We start from the raw sequence: 27,745 nt of genomic DNA, 5'->3' as shown, positions 1-27,745 counted from the left end.
AAATCATAATTAGTCGTATTACAGACAAAGCTGATTTATATCCTATAATTGTTCATTTTAATGTTCACTGAAGGTTGTCTATAATACGATGTGATAAATAACTTTTCCATTACGATTTAAAAAATTATTTCTTGAACTATATTGAGAAAACTTGTCCAAAAAGGTAAGTTACATTTATTTGATTGGCCAGGAGATATTTCTTATTTAATCAAATACTATGTCTTATCTACTTATATAAACAGAGATGGAAATATTAGCTGGAAAAGAGATTTACAGGTAAACAATATTTGTTTAGGTACCTATGTATTTACTAAAGTAAAAAAATAATCTTTTGTTACAATGAATATAAAGATGTATAATTCGCGTCTGTGAAAGAAATATAACTACAAATGAACATTTTCGAAAAAAATTAGACTGACAAAGTGTTTCATAATCGCAAAAAGTAATATAGAAAATAATAAATGACAGTGATATTTAATTGTATGTTAGGAAAATTTTAGCTTGTATTATAAAACAATTCTTCAGCTTATAAATAATCTAAGCTTTGAGAGATATATATTAATATAAGTTCTTTTGAAATAGTATTTAGAAACCTATATAGGTAAACAAAGGACAAATTTAAAAACTATTTGTTAAGGCTGGAAAGTGGAGAAGTAGATGTTCATATGCAGATGGATGGATAGATTGTTGGTGTGTTCCAAACCTTACTCTAGTCATTACATTCCTCTATCATCCTATCACAATGCCGGGTCCCAAACCTCAGGTATTTATCCATCGTTTTTTTTCATTTTTGGTGTCTTAGCTCACTGTTTTTCAAACTTTACTCTCATAATTGTTGACTATGAAATTCTCTTGTATAGAGGTGAGATACAACCTAGAAAAGCAAGAAAAACGGTTTGCTTAGAGTTTTACGTCCTCTTATGTAAAGCAATTCCAACTGGAGTTCACTAATCATGGCTTATTTATGACAGGTGTATTACTTTTTCCACCCTTTTAGGCTGATATATGCACGCCTGAACAAGAGATGCACCTGCTGGGACCATTAAGACCAGATGAACCTGTAACTATGAATACCTCTGGAGGTAAATATAGATAATTATGGTTGATGGGAAGTAATTTTTTCTACTTTTTTTTGCATCTCTATAAAAGAGAAAATTTGAAAAACACGAAAAATAAGCACATTCTTGTTTATTTTACTGTTTACTTCTGGCTTTTTTGAATTTTGCAAAAAGCCAAGGAGATTTAGTCACAAAAATATGCCCATTTATGCTTCAAAATAAGGAATTAAAAAAAAATCTTAAAACTGGAAATAATCGTTGTAATATATGAATAGGGGAAGCCTCGACCAGTGCTAGTAACCAAGAAGCTTTAGATTTTGATCCTACTGTTCTAGAGCCTGATGTTTGCAAGGTAAATCTATTTGAAAAAAAAAATCATATAAATTATGCATAGGTACTTGGAAGAAAATAAGAAATTTTAGTAATTTAGAAGTTATTTGTTGTTCAATGCACTTTGTTTTTTACACCTTTGCCATCAAAAACAAAGGATAGCTTAAGATTAAATAATAATGTGTAAGTGTTTTTTAGAAATATACAAAATTTGTCTTTAATTGTATTATATGCTTCTAAATTTTATTCATATAATCCTTTTAGCTTGATTTGGAGGTTGGACCAAGTATTGTATTCTTCTATGGAACCCTTATCAGGAACTTCATGCATGCCAAGGTACGATCAGTTTTTAAGATATAAATTGGTTTGAAAACTAGAAGGTGATACACTAGAGGGGGAAGGGGTTAAATAACTGTATCTTCCCATCGAAGTGTCCTTGTGCCAACTATCAATTGGGTTATTGAAAATCAACCAATGTTGTCGGTTTTATTAACACAGCCAAGTAGCAGAAAGCAATTTGGTAGCAGACAAAAAAGGTCATTAAAAAAGGGAGGGATTTAGTTATCTACCTACTATATATACATGTATACTATAGATCTGTTGGTGAAATAAGCGACAATAACATTAACTGTGTGACTATAATTCATTCCATTATTTACAGATATATATTACCTTAATAGATCAAGTTTCAAGTTTAATAATAGCTTGCCTCTGAAGTCATTTTTACACTGTTTACCCTTATTGATAAACAATTATTTTATTTAGGAAAACTTGTTTGGAGAAAACCAAGAAATAACTCCCATGACAGACCAAGTAAGTATTTTCTATTCAAGTTAGGTGTGCACAATTTAGGCATATCCGTACTTCACTTCAATTTTCTGTCTGTCTTTCAATGATTGTACAGTCACTATGGACGTTTTATGGACTCTTAAAGTCTACATTATACTATCTGCTCATTATTAACTCTTAAATTACTTCTGCAGTGGCTTTCTCGTATTCAATATGTTATAATTGTACTATAGTTTACTGTTGTTTTCTATCTATTTTGTTATGTTATCTTAAAGGTTCCCGAGAAGAAAGAGGAGAATACCAAAGTCCGACCATTTGACTCTAGAGAATATAGACCCCTGAATCTTACTCTTGATATTACTGTTCATGATTTACAGGTTATTATTTTAACTCTAAGATAATATAGACCCCCGAATTTTACACTTGATATTACTGTTCATGATTTACGGGTTATTATTTTAACTCTAGAGAATATAGACCCCTGAATCTTACTCTTGATATTACTGTTCATGATTTACCGGTTATTATTTTGACTCTAGAGAATATAAACCCCTGAATATTTCTCTTGATATTACTGTTCATGATTTACAGTTTATTATTTTGAGAGGATAAACCCTTGAAAAAACGATTGCATTTTAAACAATATTTATGTTAATTCTAGACTTTCTTAAACATTGTGATTAAGCTCTAATTTGAGAATCTTACATACATTAGAATAGTAAAGTGCTGGCTATAAAGGACTATGGACGATAAATAAGTCTTCCTTCCAATTCATATGTTTAAATTTTTTCTATTGAAGCATCTACGTATTAAGGTACTTTGAGCGTAGTTGTCCATTGGTTAAAATTCCAAACTCTTTAAATATATTTATTAGAAATTTTCCTTTTTAAGTTGAATACCTTATTTGATTATTTATAGCGCGAAGCATGATAGAAAATAAACCACATTTAATTTATTTGCAGGCCAATCTAGTAAAATATTGTGCCGCTTCGGAGCCACCTGTTCCTTTGCTCTGTGCTGAAAAGCTTGTCTTTGAAATGGACAAATCTTTCAGGTAAAAGAATGTGTAGTATTCTATTCTTTACAATTTTATCCAATGCTTTGGAGATGCCTGGTAGACGTTAGCTGCTCAAAGATTATTAATGACTGGTTAGTTAAGACACGACGCTGATTTGAATACATGGAGACTGCAGGAGATTTTAACATTTATAACCTTTTTATCAATTTAAAACTTCGCAAGACGTTTCCCGTGGCAGAAAGGTACAACTTAGATTAGGAAGCAATTATATAATCGTTATCAAAAGTGCAATGACTAAAATTAACTCGATTGAGCTGAAGATATTGTTTAGTCTCTTCACCAAGTGTCTTCAGGAGGCTTCTGGCCAGGCTGAAGTCTGAAAATGATTGACCTTCACCTACAAATATTATATAGATGCTTTAAGTATAAATGATCCCCAGCTGATTTACGTAATTTTCCAGGCTTCATATTTAAAATGTGGTTATCTTTTTTTAGGGAAACAAGATTACAGCTTGTTCTATCACCTGTACTCTTAAAGGTAACATTCCTATTTTTTTCATAAAATATAAACAAACTAGTGATGGCAATCCGTCACATTTTTGGGCCGGATTCGGATTCCGGATTCTTAAAGAATCCGTAAAAAAAATGGCGGATTCCTTGCTGATTCCGGATTCTTATTTTTGGCGGATTCCGGATTCTAGCAGTATTTTAAAAGGATTTTTTTTAAATTTAAAAAATTAAGTGCTACATATGTCCTAAAAATTAATGTTCTTGGTGTTCTCTATAATTCACTTTCGATAATCGAACCAGATTTTAAAAGATTTTATATGTAATGATAATAATCTTTGCCTTCAAAAAGAGGCAGTTGAAAGAAAAAACTCAAGACGCTAATTTTAGCCTACCAATTAAGAATCCGGAATCCGCTATTAAAAAACGGATTCCGGATTCGGATTCCAAAATTGGCCAAAAATTGGGCGGATTCCGGATTCTGATCCAGATTGCCATCCCTAACAAACATTTACATACTGATGTTGTGAAATAGACAAAATATAAGTTATTTTCCCTTCTAGATATCAGATTTGATTGACAAGGACGAGCCCTCTCCAAAAGTGAGTCAGCCAACCCACGTGAAGAATATTGGCCGTCAACATTCCATACCTGAAGAGGGAGATGACAAGACTCAAGCTGGCAACCTCAGGGAAGGTTTCCTTGTACTCACAGGTAGGCTTTGGTATTTACAATTTATTTTAGAGGAAAAAGAAAAGTCAATTATTTTACAGTAAACTAGATAGAATTATAATTCAAAAGTCAATCATAATATTTTGTTTACACAAGTTAGAGCAAATCATGTGGAGCTATTTTCAATTTCATGACTGTAAGACGATAGTCCCACTCAAATATAATTACTTTGAGTGCCAACTTTTATTTATTGAAAGAGAAGTATTTTGACTAAAAATGATTCAAATAAAAAACTACCTAATCTATTTATTCTCAGAGATTTTCTTTGATTCATTCTCTGATTACATACATTTTCTAAAAGTTTGTGTCCGTCTGACAGTCCGTAGCGCTATTGGATAAAATTTTATTCGATTCTTATTTTAGATTGAGTACTGATTTTTGTTGTTAAAGATCAGGGTATTGTCCCTTTCGTGGCAACGCCTCTTAAGGGGCGACTCGTCGTATTTTCACAGTAGCTTTTCCCCCATTTCTAGCCCCTGTGGGGGGCATTCATCCTGCGGTGCAATCACCTAACCTAACCTTAAATAACCTATCAAAAGCTGTGAAAATACGACTAATCTCCCCTTAAGAGGCGTTGCCACGAAAGGGACTATACCCTTTTGATATTTCATATCATTTTTTGTGCTTCGCTACCTAAAGATGTTGTCTTATTTTTATATTATCATTATTAAAGGTTTACAATTTCGTGGGCACGCGATGTTTTCTGAGCTAGACAGACCCCTGGGAGGGGATACTATAGAGTATGCTTGGCTCATGGAACTATCTTGTGGTAACCTTTGTGGAAAGGTTAGTTGTCATTTTTTTCCGAGATTTTTTTCACAACAAATTTCCTTTAGTTTTAAACTGGTGGCAAGAAAATTGCAACTAAAGAAGTTAGCCTGTCAAAATCTATTTTTTTTTACTATGGAGCCAAATATTATAGGTATATGTTTGGTTGTTTCATCCCCCTTATTTGAAACAAAGAATTCAGGGGGAGGAATATTTTTTTTAGAAATTCCCAGCGGGTGTCCTAAGCCTGCAGGTTTATCTAAAACCCTATATACCAAACCTAGCCTTGTTGTTTCAGGTAACCATCCCACAACTGTACAACATAGTGATGTCCCTAGAAACTCTTCTTTACCTGACACTGGACAAAGAAAATGTTATGAAGCACCCTAGACCTTACAAAATTTGTCAGCATAATAGAAAACAGAAGGTAAGCTTCATTTAAGAATTAGTTGCTGCGCTACTAGCATCTTTTTGCTCTTTATCAGAGGAGGGAGAGTATCTTAACACCATGCCAAGGCTAAATTTTAAAATAAACCGTTCTGAAATGGAGAACTCAATTAGTTCAATCTTAACGGACAAACAAAAAAAACACTTATACTGAACTGAAGGGTTTATAGACATTTGTACATGATATGTCAAGTAATATCTCTACAATTGCAAACTCTAAGGCGACAGGTCCAAATTTTCAAGCAAATTTAACAAACAAAACTTTGTCGCATTTTTTTGTAGGAATGTGAGGAATCTTATGAGGACATGTTATGTCCTACAGATACTGAAGTCAAATATATGATGTTTAGAGCTTCAGTTGACCTTGTAGATATTAATATAGGTAATAGTAACATTTTATTAATAACAATTGAGCTGAAAGACCTAATAAATTATGACCTCTAATATATGAGGTCAAGAAAATGTTGTTTAAAGCTTCAGTTGACCTTGTAGATATTAGTGTAGATAATAGTAACATTTGACTATGAAAGGTCTAAGTATGACCTCTAATATCTGAGGTCAAGTATATCATATGATGTTTAGAGGTTCAGTTGACCTTGTAGATATTAAAATAGGTAATAGTAATATTTTATAAACTATAACATTTCACCTGAAAAGACAACTTACATTACAATTTTAACCTAGTTTTTATAAATAAAATTAAAATTAATGATATTTTCTTTCAGTTGAGAAAAGTGCAGCCCTGCGGCTACAATTTTGTCCTCTGAGGCTGTCAACCTGTAATCTTCATGGTCAAGAAACTCATCAGGTATTATAGACGAAGTGGTCTACTTGGAGTTGACATTAAAGAAAATGCATAGTACAATTAGAAACATCTTAGATAGGTTTCTATAAACATGTACTAGAAATTTCTATTTGAATATTAAAATCTTATCTACGACAGTTCAAATATTCGTTAACACTTTTATCCACTTATGAACACCAAAGGCTCTGGAACGTCAAAAATCATTTCAACTTACTCCTAGACAACTTTTTGACAACAAAATACAAATTTTGTGTTAATTTCAACTTAAATCTTCCGCATACCTGTTCTTAAAAGGCTTTATTTGAATTTAAGCTTTCTATCTTTAAAGGGATCACTAAGTTTTTTCCTGTTCATTTTGTTAAAAAATCATATAGCTAACTATCTGATATTTATTTGAGTATCTTTCTATCTAGGGTGTGACGGCTATAGTAAATAATGTACAACTACACCAATATGTTTGCTCAAATATGAAATCCAACAGAACAGATTCTAGTCAATCTCACCATCCGGATATTTGGGTGGAAGCAGGTTACATTTACTCATTTTCATAAGGACAATTTGTAGAAAAGTAGCGCACCAACAACAAGATATTTTTATTTCTAAAAAAAAATGCATTCTTCATTAAAAAAAAAGGATGTTTTGGCAGGTATTGTTAAAAAAGAATTAACACTCTACTGAAAGGTTTTGTTGGATATTTTGAAGATATAGTTTGTACCTACTGGAGTAAAAAAGATGAGATGATAATTAAATGCCAGGAATAAGTTATACCTAGTCAACAATCGAAATAAATCCAAAATAAATTTTGGGAGGCAGCAACAACAGCTGAAATTAAGTATAGGTTTCGTGACTTTTCCCGATTAAATTTCGTTGTTAGTATAAGCTGCTCAAATATATTTTATTTTAACAGTAATGGTTCATCAACGATAATGGACTGATAACTAACGTATAGGCTTTAGAGTTTAGTTATTGAGTAGTTGCGATTTATTATTATATCATTAATGTAATTATCAATGTATGTATTTTAAGGCTCCATCAAAATTGGACCTGTGTACCTGGAGGCCGCGCTGGCCACTCATCTTCTCAGAAATACAAAGTTTCAAATTAATCAACACTGCTACCTTCAAAGACATGATAAAAAGTAGGCTTTTATTTTGCTAAGGCTATGACAGTAATAAACATACATAGAAGTGAATATTTTAAAGGTTATACACAAAGAAATATTAAAAGAGCATGAAAAATCAATTTAAGAGTAAAATCTGATTATCACAAATATGATTTTAATTAGTGGCATTTATTACAAGAACACATTTCAAATCAATTACAACTCTTAGGACATATCACACAATTAAAACTTTATTTTCAGGACCAAAAAGCTGTGGTTCCTGTGGCCATGGCCAGTTGTACAGGTAAATAAAATTATCATAGGTTTGTTTACAAATAAGTTATTTTAAGATTATAAATAACTTTGTTCTTTTTTATTATTTATATACTTTATATTTTTTTTACTTACTAATGTTATGATTTTATGATATTTAGTAGTTACATTTTTGAGGCAAAATATATACTCTTCAGATAAATTATCTCTTGCTAATGTTAATATTTTTTTTTACCAGGATAAAGCTGCAGTACAAGGAAAATGCGCGTGTGTTGGTGGTGCTAATTTCTTTGGTTCTAATCAAAATGGAAAGACTTTCTTCAAACCAAATAGAGTAAGTTCTTAAGTCTTTTAAAAAGTAACTGATATAAGTTTTTCTAAGCTGTTTGAACGAGTATCACAGCGGCTTCAGCTAATAAAAAACCACTCAATGAGGGTGGCCGTAGCTTTGGAAAGCTGAAACTTGTGATGCTTAGGGTGGTGAATGAGGCTTACTTGGTGTCTGAGTAAGCCGCGCGGCTGTCAGTTAGGTTTAGGAATCCGTGCGGCTGAATCTACCTTTGGCTGCCGCGCCTTGCTTTACTGGGCCTTTTGGTGTGATTGGAATTAAAGCAATCAAATAAATAAATAATGTTATTTTATCATTATTTCTTAAATCGAAATCTGACATTTCTAATTTTGATTTCTTGTATAGGCTACTGATATCTTTTAATTCATATATATTCTTTTTATATTTTATTATTTTTAATGATTACAAGGGGGGGGGGGGAGTTCTGACACTTTTGCGTAAACAGTGATTATAGGCTTTGTCTTTGGACTGAGAGGATAGGTTATTAGGGATAAAATCATTCTTATATGATGCTTAGGGTGGTGAATGAGACTTACTTGGTGTCTGAGTAAGCCGCGCGGCTGTCAGTTAGGTTTAGGAATCCGTGCGGCTGAATCTACCTTTGGCTGCCGCGCCTTGCTTCACTGGGCCTTTTGATGTGATTGGAATTAAAGCAATCAAATAAATAAATAAAGTTATTTTAACATTATTTCTTAAATCCAAATCTGGCATTTTCTAAATTTTGATTTCTTGTATAGGCGACTGATATCTTTTAATTCATATATTCTTTTTATATTTTATTATTATTAATGATTACAATTAATATGAATTGGCAATTTTTAGGACGAGCTTCGAACACGACACAATGTAGCTCTGGCATGTGTACGAGATGATAGGTATAACAGTCCAGGATTTGGGCAGAGTATTCTCCATCATAAAACTGGATTGTTGTATCCTGCCAGACGCCCTTCTGGTAACCCACAGGTATAATTAATGAACTTTAACTGTATGACAAATTGAATATCTTACAAGGAAAAAGTATTTAGTAATTTTTCTCCCTTTAATAACTTTTAAATCGGAGAGCGTTGTAAACTTAGTGTACGATTAACTTATTTTACTATTTTCTTGTCGTTGACAGTTTTATATCTTATTTTTAAAATAGTTTCAAAGTTTTTTGCCTTTTAAAATTTAGCGTCATTTGTAATTTTTCATCTGATTTAATTTTTTTGTCTTTACAAGAAACTATTCCTTATTTTAATGAATAATTTTTTCTTGAAAATTAATCTTGTTTTCATTTAGGATTATGATGGATATAGTTTACCTGAGAGTTGGCCAACTACCTGTCACCAACCTGTCAAATTGAAACCCTGTCAACAGGTAAAATAAACAAATAGAAAACTTGTCAAGAAAGATAAAATGTCGCATTTTGAACCAAAAATTTTGTTTATCATTAGAGATGGACACCAAGTCATCAATATATCGCAATTGTCTTATCCCTTAAAATCCCTGCATTCCGAGGAGCTTTACTTGTATTCGGATTAAAATCTACCTTTTTCTTGGATTCAGATTCGGATTTTGATCCACAATTTGGCATCCATAACGGATTTATATTGTCACCACTGTTGTTATTGTACCAAAACAAATTGGTTTTTATTTTCAGATGAAGCCAGGAGGATCCACGATGGATAGAACTCCACGAGCCGGAGGTTCCAGGCTGACTGGCAGGAAAAGTATCCCATCTACTCCACATGGTTCCTCTACCTTATCTCTCAGGTAGGATTTTTAATATTTAAACAGAAATGGGTGCTTTCCCTCTAAATGAGCTCTGAATCCCCCCCCCCCGCTGCCCCAATTTATGTTATAAATATGTTGGGGAGGAAGAGGGGGTGTGTGGGGGGGGGGGGAATGGTGAAGAGTTTCTGCAATCAAAAGGCCCTTTTCGGTAAATCTCCTAATGATAACACTATAGCCAGTACCATTACAGCAAAATTTAAAAAAAATATGTGTTTCTTTAATTACAAATATGTAGACAATGCTATATTGAAAATTATAAAATCATTTATTTGTTGCATTAACATTTTGTTAGAAAAAGGAAGAGTTTTGCTGAGAATGAGCAACCTGGCAGATCTCTGCAGCACAGGGCTCCCATGAATAGAGCAGCTTCCGTAGTTGGAGAACATCCTAATGTTAACATTGATTATGACAGGTATTATCATTCAATTTAGTATAACATTTAACAAGGGAATAGGTATTATCTATAGCCTCTCTCTATGAGAGAATGGACATTGGACTGTAAATTACCAAAGTTTTATAAAACACTATCTCCCATTTGTGGTTTCAAATCTTTTACTTTTATAAAATCTTGATTGATTGGTTTGTCTTATCCCTTAAGATCGCCCACATAAGAAAGTTTTAATCCACTATTTGAAAGGACTTTAGATTAAATTACTAATTACAATAATTTGTTTTGAATAAAATAAATTAGATAATAGTTAGTATAACGAAACATAAAATGGAGTATTTTAAGTAAAATAGATATATAGTAATTATAATAAAAAAGACCCCATGACCGTATTTTTTTTTAATTGCACATATAGGGAGGGAAGGAGGAAAGGTTTTAGTAGTTGAAGGTACTTAACAGAAAAAAACACCTTAAACCTGTTATTTCTAGGCCATCAAGTCGAGCCTCAGCCTCGCCTCACTGTACAAGCAGAGTTCAATGTACACCCCTAGCCTCTCCGGATCCAGAACAGCTCGTGGCGGCTGATGAGCAGCTAGCAGCTTCTGCCACCTCCAAAGATTCTATTAGCAACTTGGCCAGATATGCCGGCTCCACCGAAACTATTTCAAGGTATGAATATATTTCTTTGTAGTTTGACGATAAGTATGTTTTTTAGTAGCGAAGCTTTTCATTAATTTACTGTCCGGCTGTCCTTATAAAAACTTAATACTTAGCCCGTCGGTCTGTCATTTATGCTACATAACTAGAATTATTAAAACATTAAAAAAACAAATGTTAAGTATTCCATACATTTATGACCACTGAACATTTGTATTTTAATTCACGATTTTGGCGTTTTTAAGGGTTAAACTACCATTTCAGTCAACTAAAGATTTGCTTCGCCTATGATTATATTGTAATATTCTGATTAAGATAGTGTAACTTTGCTACTTAACACGATTGTTTAGGTCAGTGTCGACTTCCTCATTCATGTCGGCAATGTCAGAACAAGAAACCTTGGACACAGGGTACCATGAAGATTTTGGTCTTGTCAACCTACATTTACAGGTTAATATTATTTATCTATCTGTATATACAGGGAGGAAGGGGACATTGGACTACATAAACATTTATAACCTCGATCACTTATTCGTTGGCTCAAAAACTTTTAGTACTTGTGTAAAATTTTGATTGGTAAATTCTTTTCTATTGGTGTCAAAACCAACAATTTTTATCTACAGAGGGGTTAATACAGTTTATCATTATTGGGGATATAAATCAATTCATATCATTGTCCCTGAAGATACCTATTACATTTAAACAACTATCCAACTAAAGTGTTTATTCACCACAATATTTTCAGGGTAATAAACAAATAACAGAGTTTCCAATCTTGATGTCAAGTTATCTCACACATTTAACACAAATAAGGTAAGAGGGTGGGGGGTGAAGTTTTGACACATTTGCGTAAACAGTGAATATTTGCTTTATCTATGGACTGAGAGGATAGGTTATTAAAGATAAACTCATTCTTATGTGATAAATTTTCCTAAGTTTTAATTTTTTTTGAAAATGCCTCCAGGTTTAGGAGCTGCAGGCCTCCAAGTGGTCACTGGACAGGTAAAAATTAAAAAAAACTTTTTTTAAGATTTAGAGGTCAACTTATAAAACAAAATATGCATCTTTTTAATTGTTATTTACATATTTGAAGATATAAGATGCCTATTTTTCTATAAGTTGACCTATATCTCTTTAAAAAAATATTTTAACTCTTAATTTTACCTGTCCAGAGACCACCTGGAGGCCTATTATCATATAAGAATGTATTTATTTTTCTATCCTCTCAGTCCAAAGATAAAGCCTTTATTCACTGTTTACGCAAATGTGTCAAAACTTCCAATGCTCTTTAGTCTTTATAGTCATTATAAAACAATAGGATGTCTTTCTGTACCTTAAGATGATTCTATCCGCTTTTATATTAAGATATTTTTTTTACAGAAAGTGACACCAATGAAAAAAAATATCATCCTCGATTTTACCTATTTTTCATATTTGACATCAAGGACGTTTGAGAAAATTCATTAGAATAGTTTTTTCCATTTTGTTCCTAATCATCCTTATAATTGTAGATGTATCCATATTGAACAAAAATTTCAAGCCAAAGAAGAAATTCGCCAGAAGCCGATGCTCGAATTCACCGACACGCTGTTGGCAGAAAACCTGCCGGGATTCGAGCTGATGCTTGAAGGATTCAGCTGTATTAAGATGTTGGACAAAGAGGGAGAGGAGTTTAATAATCCCATACCCACCCCCACACACCCACAACAGTTTACATGGGGCGAAGATATACTAAGTCAGGTTGGTTCAACATTTTTTATGTTTTTTGGTTTTCCCTCATCAATTGATCTAGTTACAAATCATTAGTCACAATAATATCATTCATTAGATCCCTGAATCTAAAAATACTAGGTATACCTATCTTTCTATCTATTTTCAGGGAGATACAGATTCTGACTCATCAAGTGATAACGACACTCTACTACAATCAATCAATAATATAAATAATATATCTATCTATCTGTCTTCAGGGAGATACAGATTCTGACTCACCAAGTGATAAAGACACTCGCCTGCAATCAATCAATAATATAAATACCATATCTATCTATCTGTCTTCAGGGAGATACAGATTCTGACTCACCAAGTGATAAAGACACTCTACTACAATCAATCAATAACACAAATACAAGCAAGACTACTATACTTGTGCAATTCAGGCAAGGGTTTATTGAAAATATAATAATAGTTATTTCTCGTATCGTATTATAAACGGCTTTCCGCGGATATAGAATGTACACAGTGGGATCTTTTGCCAAAAAACGGGACATTAAGGGTAGACAAAAGTAAACATCAATAAAAAAGCTTGTATTTGACGAAATGATGTAATTTCTTTTGCTTTAACTCAAAAATAACATAAATTTTGCTCATGTTAACTTCTAATGTGCATTTGGTAAGTACGTCTGGCGGTTTTGGAGGAGCGAAGCTACCCTATTTTTAAAAAATCTATAAACCTTCATAACTTTAGTTAGGATAGGAATATTTTAACAAAATAAACGTCTATGTAAATATTTCTTCAATGCAAACAATGTTTGTGAACATGAATATAGCGTCAGGTGCACCCAGTTCGAGTCCCGGTATTTTTAGGTAGGTCCAGTATAAGTAAAATAGGACACTAATAAGGCATGTTTTCTAATGTTTTTTTACAGATATAAACAACAATAACATAATTTTCAAAACACTTTTGATTTTGTGTTAATACCTTTATTCTAAGTCTAGCTATCTTCATTTAAAGTTTGTATAAGAATATAAACATAATTGCTTATATTATATTCTCTCTCAAAGGTATATTTCTCTCTCTCTCTCAGACGCATATATAATGTTTTTGCAATATTATAATTAATCCCCGAATTTGAATTTCTGCTGAACCAAAACCAGTTAGAAATACAGTTTTTTCAAAACACGTGAAATTTAGCAAATTTAATTGCTAAAATAAAAGTATTTATAAGTCATCTTTTTTTAAGGACTCCTTGTTCCCTTAAATGTCCATTAAAACCGCGAGAACGGCAAAAACCGTTAAAAATCACACCTACGGCGGCAAATAACGGCGAAACGGTTGGCCGGAGGCAAATAATGCTTAAGTAAAGAAAGTTCCGCCTCAAAAAGTTAGAAAACATTGCAGAGATGACTTTGGGCTCTAAAATGACTCCTTCCCCCTCTAACGAGGGAAAAGGGGGGGGGGGGAAATGTGGTGACTCGTGCCACGACATACCAGCAATTTTATTTTGGGTGCTACTCCCTTAGTTTTAGAGATAATTGGGTGAAATCTTTTGGGCTGGGTCACTAATTACCCCAACTAGTGGTATCTTTCAAAAAAAACGGCGGCGGGTCCGCCGCTCCCGCCGTTCGCCGCCATTTTCCGCCGCCGCCAAAAAAATTTTTTTATTGCATTTCTCGCCGAATTAGGCAATTTGGAATCATTTGAGACCATGTTATTTTTTTCAAAAATTTTTCCCCTTATAACCAACCCTGCGGGGGGACTTAGTCATTTTTTTCAAATTCTCGTTTATCAAGGTATATCTTAAATTCAGTGCCTCTCCTAAGCTTTTAAAGATATTGAGACAAAACCTTTTGAGGTAGATCAGTAAAACATATTTGAATAAAAAATAGCGGCGGTACCGCCGCTCCCGCCGTCCACCGCCATTTTCCGCCGTCGCCGCCAAAATTTTTTATTGCATTTCTCGCCGAATTAGGCAATTTGGAATCATTTGAGACCATATTATTTTTTTCAAAAATTTTTCCCCTTACAAGCCGTCCTGTGGGCGGCGGAAATGGCGGTGGATGGCGCCGCCATTTTTTATTCAAATGTTTTTTTGCTGATCTACCTCAAAAGATTTTGTTTCAATATTTTTAAAAGCACAGGAGAAGCACTGAATTTAAGATAAACCTTAATAAACGAGAATTTGAAAAAAAAGTCCCCCCGCAGGGTTGGTTATAAGGGGAAAATTTTTTGAAAAAAATAACATGGTCTCAAATGATTCCAAATTGCCTAATTCGGCGAGAAATGCAATAAAAAAATTTTGGCGGCGGCGGCGGAAAATGGCGGCGAACGGCGGGAGCGGCGGACCCGCCGCCGTTTTTTTTGAAAGATACCACTAGTTCGGGTAATTAGTGACCCAGCCCAAAAGATTTCACCCAATTATCTCTAAAACTAAGCGAGTAGCACCCAAAATAAAATTGCTGGTATGTCTTGGGACGAGTCACCACATTTTCCCCCCCCCCCCCCCCTTTCAAATTAACAAGAACGAAATTGTTCAAACCATGCAATGTAAAATGCTCAATTACTCAAAAACGGCCGGGAGGCCCCAGGTTATGAAAACTGCTTTAAACACAATACATGTTGCATATTAATATTATTATTGCAAAACCCGGGGCATCCTGGCCGTTTTTGGGTAAAATGGAGAAAACTGATTTTTTGGGGTTAAAAATCTTAATGTTTTTGGTGAAATTTTCTCACAAAATGTCAATTTACACCACCAAAAAAATATTTTTTTTTAAATTTTTCTTTAATTAGTCATTGGTACAGGTATCTGAAAAGTACCTCAATCAAAAATTATTTTCATTAGATGAACATAAATGTATTTTTTGTTGCTTTGAAAAAATTGTGTAAAAAATCTGGAAAATCATCAAAACTGAAAAGAAATTTTTCACTACCTTTTTTAAAAATGGCATAAATCCGCCAAAAATGAATATTTTTTAAAAATTTCTTTTCTAGCTGTCTACTTACAGCCATTATTAATAACTAGGATAGATAAAAGTCAATTTTAAATTTTTTGGATGTCCCACTGGATCCCACTGTGATGTACAATTATAAGATTAAAACTAGTTTTTTTAGCCCCGTGGTGCCGAAGGAACCGGCTACAAAAACTAGTTTTAATTTTGTGATTGTACATTTCTATATTTGTAGAAAACTGGATATAATACGATGCTAGACATAGTTTTTTTCGTATGGGTGAGAACCGGTTCCTATCCACCGGATTCGAATGAATACGAGAAAAAAAATTATTTTAAGTTACTATTGAGAAATAGCAGTGATAGGATATTGCATTGAAAAATTGACCTCCTCTCTACCCACTCTCCTCAAAATTCATTGATTAAATATTTCTTATAGCCATATTATATTAAAGGGATAATAGATAAGTTGATGTACATCCCCAATGATGACACACAAAATTACCTCTTCTGTCGATTAAAATTAGTGTTTGAAACGTTGAACACTCAACTAATAGGCATTCAGTAAAAGTCCCCAAAGTTGTTAAGCTAACAAATAAGAAAATTACCTATTAAACTTTGAGGACTAGTGTAATAAACAGCCCATTGTCCCCTCTCTCTCTGATTATATTATCATATTACCTTGTTACCACAGAGACTCGGTGGACATAGTAGCCTCCCCCATAATGCTTGAAGGATTACAGCAGTGTGTTGACTCACTTACACCTACATTTGAGGTAAACTACATATTATACTTATTAAATAAACTATCTACTGTTAAACATAACTTCCCATTTTGGAGGAATATTTTATTAGAATGGATTTATCATATTCTTAGTCTCAGAATTGAAACATGATTTAATCGGACAAAAAGCAGATGTGTTATACCTATGCAATCAGTTTCGCAGCTATTCTATATGTTTTTATAAAATATGTTACCTAGGTATTACATCCTCTGACCGTAATCAACCATCTCCATGCCACCAGCTTGGAGCGTGTTGAGGAAAATAATACTCTCAAGAAAGAAAAATCTTTAGACCTTCAGGTAATAAAGTTTTTTGTTAAGTATCTGCGCTTATTAAAGGATATAAAAGGTTTAGTGTCTTTTTATTAAACATTGTGCTTAAGTCTAAAATGCACAAATCAAGATATTTCATTAAAGGAATTAAATTAAATGAAAATTTAAATTTTAAGAAGTAAAGAATCGTTTCTAATGTTATTATTATTTTTAAAAATAAATAGCGGTTTAGACCCCTAGCCTCTAGGGGCTCTGCAAAAAAGAGGTAATAAATTGGGTTTGATCAAGCAATTTTTTTTGTATTTTAGATTTTAAAAGTAATAAATTTTGGGATGGGATTTTTTTTTAATGAGGGGGTTTGGGGTCTCCAATCCCTACTCTGTATTATAGATAGTTAGTTCGCGAAGCTAGGCATTAATATTTTTAGTAATTTTATGTTAGGACAAAGTTATTACAACAACAAGTGATATTCGAACCAAAGAAACTTTGCAGCGTGGCAGTGGAAATATTCCTTACCAATCTGTATCTAGGGATGTTAATACAATAAAACTTTATTAAATATCAGAAATTTCTATGTGGTGTGTGTGTGTGTGTGTGCGTGTTTGTTATCGCCTCTAAAATTTATAGAAATACATCTTTTGGGAAGTTTAAATCATTCTTTAATACTCCTCCTTGAGGCATCTAGGAACACTTGAAAGAAAGGGGGGGGGGGGGGAAGTTGAGACTAACCTTTAGATTTAGATTTAATTTTGAAAAAAATGGGGTTGGGGTAATATTTTGGGCGATTTTTCTTGGGAGGTTTGCACTTTCCACCAAAATAAATATAAACCTTCCCAAGACTTTTGGGAATCTTCACTGTAACGGAGAACCACATAGTTTCAGCTGTTAGCGAGATTCTTTGGTACACACACACAGACAGACAGACACACATCCTGTTACTTTTACATAAGAATAGATGATTGTATGAACATTGTCTGCAGAACTTTTGAGAAGAGCATAGCCTCATCCATCCAGGGTTCTATGATGATGCCAAAAATTAATGTTCTTATGCTTCAGGAATATTTGCATTCAATTTTCTAATTATTTGTTTAAAAATACTAGAGGCGAAGCCGATAGTAGTGTTATAAATTGGCAGGACTGTAACTAAAACAAATGTAAATCATTATGCGTATCTAGTTACTTTGTTCTTTTTTCTAGGCAGGGAGATTAAAATGACTGTTTTAATCACCTATTTCCCCTTCTTACTTCAATGACTAATCATCAAAGCGGGGCGGAATATTATTACCCTATCCATGTATCCCTGACTATGAGTATCCTAATCTTTAAAGTAGCAAGTTAATTGAGATGGTTTTAGGCTAGTTTTGAAAAACTAAAACAGATAAGTAATGCAAGTATGCCACTGCAGGCCTGTGTTATTGAGGAAAGTTGTACCTTCTCTGCCCTGGACAAGGTGAGGGACATCACCTGCGTGTCCTTGTTGGCCCTGGGCATCAAGGACATAGGGTTCAAGTTCCACAAGACGTCACAGTCCAAGAAGATGGTCAAAGTGCTGTCGCATAATGATAAGATACCTCTGGGTAAGTTACATTCTGTTATCGACATCATCTGTAGCCTTATTAAGTCTCCAAGCAAAAAGATCAACTTATAAGTCCATAACCGAAGCCGAGTCGCACATTAAATAAAGTTAATGCCGTTTTGTGGTTACAAGAAATTAAGTATCTAGGTAACTATTATAGAAAATATATAAAGCTGGTTTTTCATTATTAAGTAGCAAGTCGTTGTTTGTCAGAAATAACTGAAACTAAATTATTTGTTAAATTCAAACCAGGGCTCGGCAGCCGCGCGTCAGCCGACTGAAAGCCTCAGGAAAATCAACCGTTTGCAATTTAAAAATCAACAGAAAGTCCATATAAGACACAAATAAGGCAATCCCTCTTTTCCAATTTTTTAAAATGTATCACGGCTCACGGCTGCCGAACCCTGATCAAACTATTGTTTTTAGCATAAAGCGATATTAATGTTATCTTTTTATAACATTGCTACTTATAAATTTACTTTTTCCTTGTTTTAAATGCATTTTAAACCTTTTTTTTATGTTCAACCAAGATTAATTGTTCAAATTGTATAGGAAAGAAACGTAAACCAAAGATGAAAAGAATAGCACAGTTACCAACAGGCAACATTGCTTTTGAGTCTTCAGAAACTCAGCTAGAAGAAACTATTCTCATTGGATCCATTAGTAAAATACACACTCAACTGCGCAGGAAACTAGATATAATAACATGCCTAAAATTGTCCCACCATATGAAGCGGTAAAGTTTATTATTGTCTGTAGCTTAAGTTTTTGATACCTAACTAATGAACAGGGTTTCCCATTTTTAGGAAAGCTCCACATAGGTCCCGAGATGTCTTTTTAAAGTCTGGATGGTTTAGGCTATTTTTTCTCTCTCTTTCATTACGGAGCCCTTAGATGATAGGCCCCTTAATTGTTTTAACACGCTGAATTGTAAGGAAGTAGCGCCACAATAAAAAGGTAATTGTAATGAAAAAGAACAGTAAACTGTTATAATGAAACTGTAATAATTTTCTAAGAAATCTTAAGGTATATGCAATGCAAAAAGATTATTAATATTGGTGAAATAATGTATATACTTACGTTATAATGAATATAGTGCACAAAAAATCTTATTAAGGATTAACTTATTGTAACATTATTATTAAACATTTAGAATATTATTTTTCCATTACTATTATATCCATTGCCCAGACTGAAGAATGACAGCTCGTTGTTAAAAGAAGCCGCTATCACTGCTATACCTGATCATAAATCAAAGGAATCCTTGCAATATTTTACCAAGAAATGAATTGACCAAAAGTAGAGCAGCAAAAATGCATTAATTACCTTTAAGATAAGCACTATGTATAGAAAACTGTCGAGTGTTTGCAAATTGTTGGTATTGTTCTCTTTTTCTGCAGAAAGAAACTGTAAAAAGACTTTAGTCATATCTTTGATTTGATTGTTAAAATTCCATGCGGATCAAGAGGTCCATTAAAGAAATGTCATATTGTATCTGGAATCAACAAACTTTTTATCTTTTGTAAAAGTAATATTTTCACTAGATTTATGCATCAATAGGTGCTAATAGTTTTTTATTGGCAGATTATTTAGACGTACAGACAGGACCCTAATTATAAAATACCCGCGCCACAAGACGCATAAAGATTGCAACTTTTTAATCCAGGTATTCTTTGACTATGTGAACGTGCCGGCTATGAGTGCTATGGAGACCAGTACTGTTAGCGGCGGCATGGATACGAAACAGCCGCAAACAGGAGCAGATGATTTCCATCCACTAGGTTTTCATCAAAACGGCTAATATATATTTTTATATAAAGAAATGATGGTTTTTTCTTTCTAAAAAAAGAGATCGTGCTCTTACTCAAACCTATTGTAAATTTTAAACAGGTTCATTTTAGCTGATTTTTTATGAGAAAAAAAATCTAGGATTTAACATGTGTGAATTTGGCCTGGAAGGAGTTACTATTGGAATATCAAAGAAATCGAGCAATAAAGACAAAGAATTAAAAGGAACACTGTTCGACTTAGTTTTATCTGCTTTTAAACAATGAAATATATATTATATGTATAAATAATACCAAGTTTTAGGTACTTGAAGTTTTTTTCATTTTGAATGTAAGAAAGATTGTCATTTTTAGACCTAAATAAAACTTGTTCACAATTTGATGGTGGCGGGTTCGGGGCCCGGGCCCTTATCCAAACCAGGCTATAAATGAAGATGTTAGAACTATTTCACTGACTATGTCCATATATTAGAGTAAAACTCTAGAGGAGGAAGGGGTTAAATAACTGTATGTCTGCATCCCAAGGACTCTCAATTATTCTTTGAAGATCAACCAATAGTGTCGGGAATATTAACACAGCAAATTAGCAGAAAACAATTTGCTAGCAGACAAAAAGGGCTGAGGTAGTTATCAGTATGTACATATGTACTATAGATCTGTTGTCTATGTAATAGGGGAATGCATTGTCACAAACGGATGCAACTTCCAATCATTCAAAAATTGTTTAATCAGGATGGGTTGGTTGTCTTTAATAGGTCACCATTCATATGCGTTCCCAAGCATCTAGTACCTGTCAGGAAAAAGTTAAATACCAAAAAAGAAATTACCCTGCCAGTTAATATAACGGTTTAAAACCGAAAAGTGTCACTTTTAAAGATTATGAGAAAGAAGGTGCTGGCGAGGTTGCTGCTGATAAGATTATAGTTGAAGAAGAAATTGAAACTGTTACAACAGGAAAATAATATTCATTAATTTATTTTGTGATTGATAATTGTAAAAAGCTCTTTATAATGACTAGTAGTGTCTTTACTTTGAAAGATATTTTACTTTAAAAAATGTTTTAAAGTGTTACATCATAATTAGTTAGGTTATAAATCGTTAACTCTACAATTAAAACCAAAAAAAACCTTTGTATTTTATACTTCGTGTTTAATAAGCAATTTAGACCGAATTAAAAGTTGGATTTTTGATAATATCAATGTAATATTTGATTTTATTACAAACTAGTTTGCTGATCTAACCTCGTTTTCAGTTTATTCTTATTTGTGAACTTCTTTTTTGTCAATACAGTGAAAGTCAATGGAATATAAATTATTTTTTCCACATTTACATATATGTGAAAAATATGTTTTCATTGGGTGAGGGCATGGCTAAAGTTTAATGTAATGCTCGATTGTTGGTCTCTTCCTGGATTTTAAAGTAAATTGACATCCTCGTTTAATAGGTAAACACTAATATTTGTCAGGGAGGGAGGGGACATTGAGCTGTCTATTTCACTAGTTCCCAATGTTTTATAATACCGTTTTCTTATTCGTTCGATCAACAACTTTGCGGACTATTATTTAATTTTGACTGTTCAAACTTTTTAACTGCTAACTGTAATCTACAGAAGGGGTAATAATCAACTTTAGGGATTACATTAATTTATTGGTCAATATTTTGTCTCTTTTGATCCATGAATATTTGTAATAATGAATATGAAACACAAGAATTAGGGCAAGGTAATGAGAGTGGGACAGAGGTTACAGTTACAGAGACAATTATTTTAGAACCATCAGAAATTATAAATAAGGTAAGAGAAGAATTAATTTAAAATCTGTTCTTTTAATTCCTTAAATAAAATGAACAGGGGGGAAGGGTAGTTTGGGATGTAAATTTTACTGACCCCCAAAAATCATAAACTCGTTCTATTATTCTTTGGCTCATACTTTTGGGTGTTTATTAAATCTTAATTGGGTAGTTCAAACTAATAGTTTCCAAGCTTTTCCGCAATGATTTTAATTTTTATAATTATGGGGGATACTCCAGTTTATTGTCCATTACCCTATGCCTCTTATCCCTAAAAAACTAGGAATTGGATGAAGAAATCTTATTTGATCTTATTTGACAAGATTTAAAGATACTGCACTGTGTAGTATGTATGAATTTATAATACAGATGTACATGTTGAATCAATATGTGTCTTATCATCTAATTAAGGGAAATAAATAAATTTAGGATGTCACTGAGCCAGAAAAGGCTAAGGTTGAAGGTGAAACTGCTCAAGCAGCCAACAATGCTGCCACTAATCCTCCTGAAGAAAAGGAACTCAAGCCAGAAAAGTTTGCTGATTACCAAGGCAAGAAATCTAAATCCTCAGGTAAAAGTCTCAACTAAATAATTTCAAAATAAATTTTATATACAATTTGACATTTTTCAAGTCAAATCATGCTTTTTTGTATGATTAGGTATACAAAAATATTTGGTTAAGGTTCTGTAAAACTTAAGACCGTTTGGTTCAACTTTGCTGCGCCCCCAAAGAAGCCTATAGCCAAGAAGATGAACTTTACAAAGTTGGACTGGAACCTCCTATCTACTGGAAGTCCAGGTAAAAATGCGGGAAAAATAATTTTTTTTTTCATATTGGGTTACTCTTACTATACAAGATTCTATGGATTTTTGATAACGAAGTAAAGCCAAAACATTTTAGTAGGTTCAGTTAAACTAAAATCCCAAGTTTTGCACACAACCAACCCTTTGATTGCATGATCTTTGCTTGGAAGTCTTAAATATATATGGTAAGGGGGGGGGGGGCGGAAGTTTGTACACGTACAGGAAATGAAACTTTAGTATAAAATTTTGCCTTGGACATTTGGGCTTGCTTTTAGAGTTATCAATCAAATTATTTTTGTAAAATGTCTCATATGATTGGACCTACCGATAAAACTTTAAAAATTGAATTTTGGCACTTTCCATCTAGCGGCTTGTGGGGCTAACCCCCCCCCCCCCCCCCCAAAAAAAAAAAACTCTAAAATTTAAAGTTCTGAACTTATTTTAACGATATTGAGATGATTTTTTTATTGGAAACTATTTTCACATAACTAAAATAAGTAGTAACAACAGATTTCATTTACGCTCTATCCTTCTAGGGGCTTTTGGGGTAACCCCCCCCCCCTCCAAATACAAAATTTATAAGTTTTGAGCTTACAAGCCCCTAGAAGTAAAGTGAAAAATCAAGTATGTGGTAACTAATTAACTCCTTTATGTTTAAAAAGGTTCCTTTAAAAAGATCAGCTCTATATCTTTAAAAATAAGCTCAGAACTTATAATTTTAGTGTTTTGGGGGGGTGTTTTGCGCCACTAGCCACTTGAAGAAAAGTGCAAAAATGAAAAGTTTTATAGGTTGATCCAATGATATAAGAGATTTTAGAAAAAGAATTAGGTTGATAACTATAACAACAAGCCTAAACGTCTAGGGCAAAATTTTGTACTAAAATTTTATTTCCTATAAGTGTACAAACTTCCGCCCTCCTTAGTTACGTCGTTTTTTTGCCCAGGCATGCCCCAAATAATGTCGACAAATAACAAGATCTTATATCCATAATAGGTTCAAATTTTAATTCTGAGATAGGGCCAGGATTCGAACCCACCACCATTATATTATATATGTTTAATGTTTAAGGTATTGATGCCTGGTTGAATCCTGCCATTAGGTTCCAGAATTCCATATCTTTTCTTGTTAACAGGTAAAGAAACGTTTAGATATTAATTTATGTTTACTACTTGTCCTACTTGTCTAGAGTTTGTTATTTCTTTTAAGCTTATTTCTATTTACTAGTTGTTTCACCTCTATCCTCTTGGTAAGGGCGTGGATATCAGGAATAAAGCATAAAACCATCCCTAGACAATTATGAAGTTTTCCTGAAAATTATTACCCGTTAGTAACAGAAATATCCAAGATCTTTAGATTCAGACTAAAATAATCTAACCACTTTTTATTATCGGATTTCAAAATTAGGGTACAGAAGGGGGGTTGTAAGTGCTCAAGAGGGTTCTTTGTGTGAAAGTGCTATCTTTTTGTCATTTTGAAAAAATTCAAAAACCATTAATATTCCAGATATAATACTCGAGTTGGCGCCATAATCGCCTCAGTCATGGCGGAAGCTTTGGAGGCACAGGAGCTGCACTTTGCCAAGTCCAGCAAGTATGACAACCTGACCGCACTGGCCAAGACCTTCAAAGAGGACCCATCTTGTCAGCTTTGCTCTGTCCTGCTAAGATATGTCAAGGAAAAGGGATTAAAAGAGGTGGAAGCCAATTTGGATCCCAAGATTATCCCTCCATTGATTAATATAAGACAGGTTAGAAATTATTCAAAAACTGTAAACAATATATGTATAAAGTGTGTTTTAATAATAAAGTGTTTTGCTTTATCAAATCAACTTGCAAATTTACAGAAATTAATCATTAAATTTCTAAATCCTACAAATAAAATAAGATATTTCCGAATAATTTGTGTTTAAAGTAAGTGGGTTGAATTAAATAATACTAAATCACCTTGTAATTATCAGGACTTGGCAGCAAATTGTTAGATATCTGAAATGGAAGCAGATAGAGCTTAATTACATTTTTGAGCAGTATTGGAGGCTATAAATCAAAACGACTGCAGATGAGTTAAGTTATAATCTAGGGATATTTTATTGGTTGTTTAAAAAACTGCGCTTGCGTTTGTGGAGTATTAGCATGCTAGGCAGTTCTACAATCTTATAATTAGACTGTAAGTTAGTAAAGTTGCTGCTGCTTATGGTAGTTATTGCATATGTATACAAATTATTTTAGGGTATTGTTGTGTTGTCTCGTCAATGGAAGAATGTTATCTACACTCCTATACTGATTGAGTATAATCTAAAAACAAGTGGCATGAAAAATCTCTACAGGCAGGCACATCAGTTCATTATTAAAAATTAAATGCGATACTATGAAAACTTCCATAAGTAACGTAGCAAAGGCAAGTTTACACCTCATTGTTTTTTAAAAATAATATATTATTTTACATTCGCAGCCGCTAGTCTTATTTAAAAGTTAATAGTCGAAGTTTAAAAAAGCATTTTGATCATCATATAATAGTACCATTAATAGATAATTAAATTGATTTGTAAATACGAAATATGTATATTTGCCTTTGTGAGGGGATGTTGAAAATGATATAAATTTTGAACTGATTGTTATTGTACATTAATAGACATGATGTAAATATGGATATTTCAGAAGAGTTAGAAGATACAAGTGACGAAGATGAGGGTAAGAATATTATATTTTTAAATCAATTATTTTTTAGTAGCAAAGCTACTTAATAGCTTACATTGTTTGTCTATCGTACAAAGAATGTAGAAAATTAAATTTTCATCTGCTTTTGTCTAATTTTCTTTCATTATAAAGTTTCTTTAAGTATAGATATTACATCAGTAGCAGTCTGACGGTGTTTAGGAAGCTTTTTAGCCTTTTTTAGCTTTAGGAGTGGGGGAGGGGTTAAGCTTGATGACCCTTAAGGAGCCTTAATGGTATGATTGAAGAACTTGGCTTCTATATTAGATACCAATACCATCAATAAAATCAAGTTTAAAACAAATGAGTACCCACAGTTTAGACTTTCTGATTTAAGTTATGTACTTGTACTTGTAATTATATTGTATATGAAGAGAATTTAATTAAGGTTTCTCTGACCTGGAGACAGATGAAGAAACTGCTCTACTAAAGAGTCAATACAGCAAGGCTGCTAATATTTTTCAGGGATTTATGCATTCATTTTAAAAAACCAGGGCATTATTTTAAAGACTAGCTGCTTTTCACTCCTAGCCTTCAGAGGAAACCAGGGAAATTCGCGAAAATAGTCTAAAATAAATCTAAGACATTTATGAAGCTCCCCTATAAAGTAAAACCAATTCGGACCCTCATTTGTCGAGATCTTTAGCTTCAGACAAGAAAACCGTTACTATATTGCTGGAAAAATTATAAAAACAGGATATGCATAAACAAGGATATCTAAGGGCTGGGATGGGAAGGGAGGGGAAAGTAAGTTTACCACCTTACCCCAATTTTTTTTGAGAAATACACTAGATTAAACTCCCCCCCTCTCCCTTAAAACTCAAAAATCCCCCCCATAAAAAAGCTTGGACATCCTTGTGCCTAAAAAACTTAAAGAAAGTAAGTTAAAAGAACTTTAATAAGTTGTTACGTTTTGTAAAAAAAACATGCATAAACAATCACAGGAAGGGTCAATAACCTCCAACTTCTCATATATGAAAACTGCGAAGAGTGGCATGCGTTCCTCTGGATACAAGAGTCCTCATTATGATGATATTCTTGTACTTCTAGAGAATGGGGGTGGTGTTGGGGGTGTCAGGCATGTTGGATTATTAGATTAGAGAAACATAATTATTTGAACAAGGATAGTTTTGTCCCCATGAGTAGCACATTAATAAGATTGATAATATTCTACATAAATTAAAGGATAATAAGCTTTAAGACAGATAATATGATAATCTGTTTAGGAATGTAATATTGTTACAATCCTAAAAACACTGACTCTAGTGGGGATGTTTTCTTTTTCTACAAAATAATTTTCCTGAATTGTTAGGTATCGTTATCCTGACAATATTTGAGTTGCGGATTGTCGGACGTACGGACGAACACCACAGGGTTAATCATTTTTAATCTCAAATCTAATATCTGTATTACCAGACCAAAGGGTGGATCAATTTATAGTGATGATTCTATAGCTGTTAAATCAGCTAAAAGTGCTGGGAAAATTATGTCAGGTATTCATATAGTTTTTATTTTTGCTTTATAAACCTAAATAGTGATCTGCCTTTTTAATATTTAATGCCTTAAATTAATTTTTTTTGTTTTAGTTTTGTGTACACTGATTTTTATATTTGAATTTTTTGTATGTTTTCATTACAGTTCATTAAAATTTCAAAAATCTTATAAAAATTGATTTAGGACCTTCTTCGCCGAGCGTGAGAAACAAAAGTTTGCGTAAACAAGATGTAGAGGGCGAGGACTTGTACCACTGGCTGAAACGCCAACAAAACGACGTTGAAATTGGCGCCGGGGGTATCGCTGGCCTTGGCGGTGCCGAAGCTACCGGTCTTGACGGCGTAGCTGACGAAAAACACGAAAAATCTGTGAAAATTAACGATAAACCCGGGAGTGGTTTCGGCAGCGGGAAAACAAAATATCCAACAAACGCGGCCAATCATTCAACGCCCGCGCTCGGAAACGCGTTCCTGGATGCGCATATTATTTTTGAACCACTGCTGTCAAGCTTGGGATTAATGCCGCAGCAGATGACCAACTTGTCGCTGAAAAATATGGGTACTCAGATAGTTATGACGGTGGCTGTAGACACATTCCAGATCTCCTTGGTCGAGTCGGAAATTGGCAAGGAGCCCAGACAGGGAAAGGTATATCATTTATTTTTCCTATTATATAAAGTCGTAATGATTTGTTTGTGTGTGCAGATCTCGCTAACAACTCAGCCGTTTGAGTATCTATTTTAGTGAAGCTTTGTACAAGTAATGGGACACGGTTTTAGGCTACAAAGATTTTAGATTTATGGTTCAGGGCCATTTTTCTGGCCTCTTTCCCTTTCCTCTTAATAAAATAAAACAATGCCA

At 33.3% G+C, this 27,745-nt stretch overlaps 1 protein-coding gene across 1 annotated transcript in view; it reads left to right on the top strand.

Annotated features, from left to right (window-relative positions):
• The window catches only part of tweek (transmembrane protein KIAA1109 homolog tweek), an 83,454-nt gene that overhangs the window by 19,747 nt on the left and 35,962 nt on the right, over positions 1–27,745 (top strand). The window contains exons 23-70 of the mRNA XM_080161679.1: positions 243–276; positions 638–763; positions 998–1,082; positions 1,334–1,410; positions 1,653–1,724; positions 2,154–2,201; positions 2,453–2,554; positions 3,140–3,231; positions 3,691–3,733; positions 4,266–4,416; positions 5,108–5,220; positions 5,501–5,629; positions 5,932–6,031; positions 6,375–6,457; positions 6,868–6,982; positions 7,481–7,592; positions 7,818–7,860; positions 8,068–8,163; positions 9,001–9,141; positions 9,457–9,534; positions 9,818–9,930; positions 10,244–10,363; positions 10,829–11,008; positions 11,347–11,446; positions 11,742–11,809; positions 12,508–12,736; positions 13,058–13,155; positions 16,362–16,443; positions 16,650–16,751; positions 17,166–17,254; positions 17,705–17,773; positions 18,117–18,301; positions 18,853–18,988; positions 19,492–19,559; positions 19,968–20,081; positions 20,230–20,313; positions 20,964–21,041; positions 21,797–21,879; positions 22,305–22,446; positions 22,558–22,674; positions 23,749–23,812; positions 24,184–24,427; positions 24,906–25,003; positions 25,309–25,367; positions 25,780–25,857; positions 26,337–26,469; positions 26,808–26,884; positions 27,069–27,532. Coding sequence (XP_080017805.1) covers positions 243–276; positions 638–763; positions 998–1,082; positions 1,334–1,410; positions 1,653–1,724; positions 2,154–2,201; positions 2,453–2,554; positions 3,140–3,231; positions 3,691–3,733; positions 4,266–4,416; positions 5,108–5,220; positions 5,501–5,629; positions 5,932–6,031; positions 6,375–6,457; positions 6,868–6,982; positions 7,481–7,592; positions 7,818–7,860; positions 8,068–8,163; positions 9,001–9,141; positions 9,457–9,534; positions 9,818–9,930; positions 10,244–10,363; positions 10,829–11,008; positions 11,347–11,446; positions 11,742–11,809; positions 12,508–12,736; positions 13,058–13,155; positions 16,362–16,443; positions 16,650–16,751; positions 17,166–17,254; positions 17,705–17,773; positions 18,117–18,301; positions 18,853–18,988; positions 19,492–19,559; positions 19,968–20,081; positions 20,230–20,313; positions 20,964–21,041; positions 21,797–21,879; positions 22,305–22,446; positions 22,558–22,674; positions 23,749–23,812; positions 24,184–24,427; positions 24,906–25,003; positions 25,309–25,367; positions 25,780–25,857; positions 26,337–26,469; positions 26,808–26,884; positions 27,069–27,532 — 5,314 coding nt within the window. The remainder of the gene's footprint in view (positions 1–242; positions 277–637; positions 764–997; positions 1,083–1,333; positions 1,411–1,652; positions 1,725–2,153; positions 2,202–2,452; positions 2,555–3,139; positions 3,232–3,690; positions 3,734–4,265; positions 4,417–5,107; positions 5,221–5,500; positions 5,630–5,931; positions 6,032–6,374; positions 6,458–6,867; positions 6,983–7,480; positions 7,593–7,817; positions 7,861–8,067; positions 8,164–9,000; positions 9,142–9,456; positions 9,535–9,817; positions 9,931–10,243; positions 10,364–10,828; positions 11,009–11,346; positions 11,447–11,741; positions 11,810–12,507; positions 12,737–13,057; positions 13,156–16,361; positions 16,444–16,649; positions 16,752–17,165; positions 17,255–17,704; positions 17,774–18,116; positions 18,302–18,852; positions 18,989–19,491; positions 19,560–19,967; positions 20,082–20,229; positions 20,314–20,963; positions 21,042–21,796; positions 21,880–22,304; positions 22,447–22,557; positions 22,675–23,748; positions 23,813–24,183; positions 24,428–24,905; positions 25,004–25,308; positions 25,368–25,779; positions 25,858–26,336; positions 26,470–26,807; positions 26,885–27,068; positions 27,533–27,745) is intronic.

The sequence above is a fragment of the Acartia tonsa genome, chromosome 5 (assembly GCF_053477335.1).
Source record: "Acartia tonsa isolate MP-2025a chromosome 5, ASM5347733v1, whole genome shotgun sequence".
NCBI classification, from domain to species: domain Eukaryota; kingdom Metazoa; phylum Arthropoda; class Copepoda; order Calanoida; family Acartiidae; genus Acartia; species Acartia tonsa.
The sequence above is the reverse complement of the archived record's forward strand: the minus strand, read 5'-3'. Positions and strand labels throughout refer to the sequence as shown.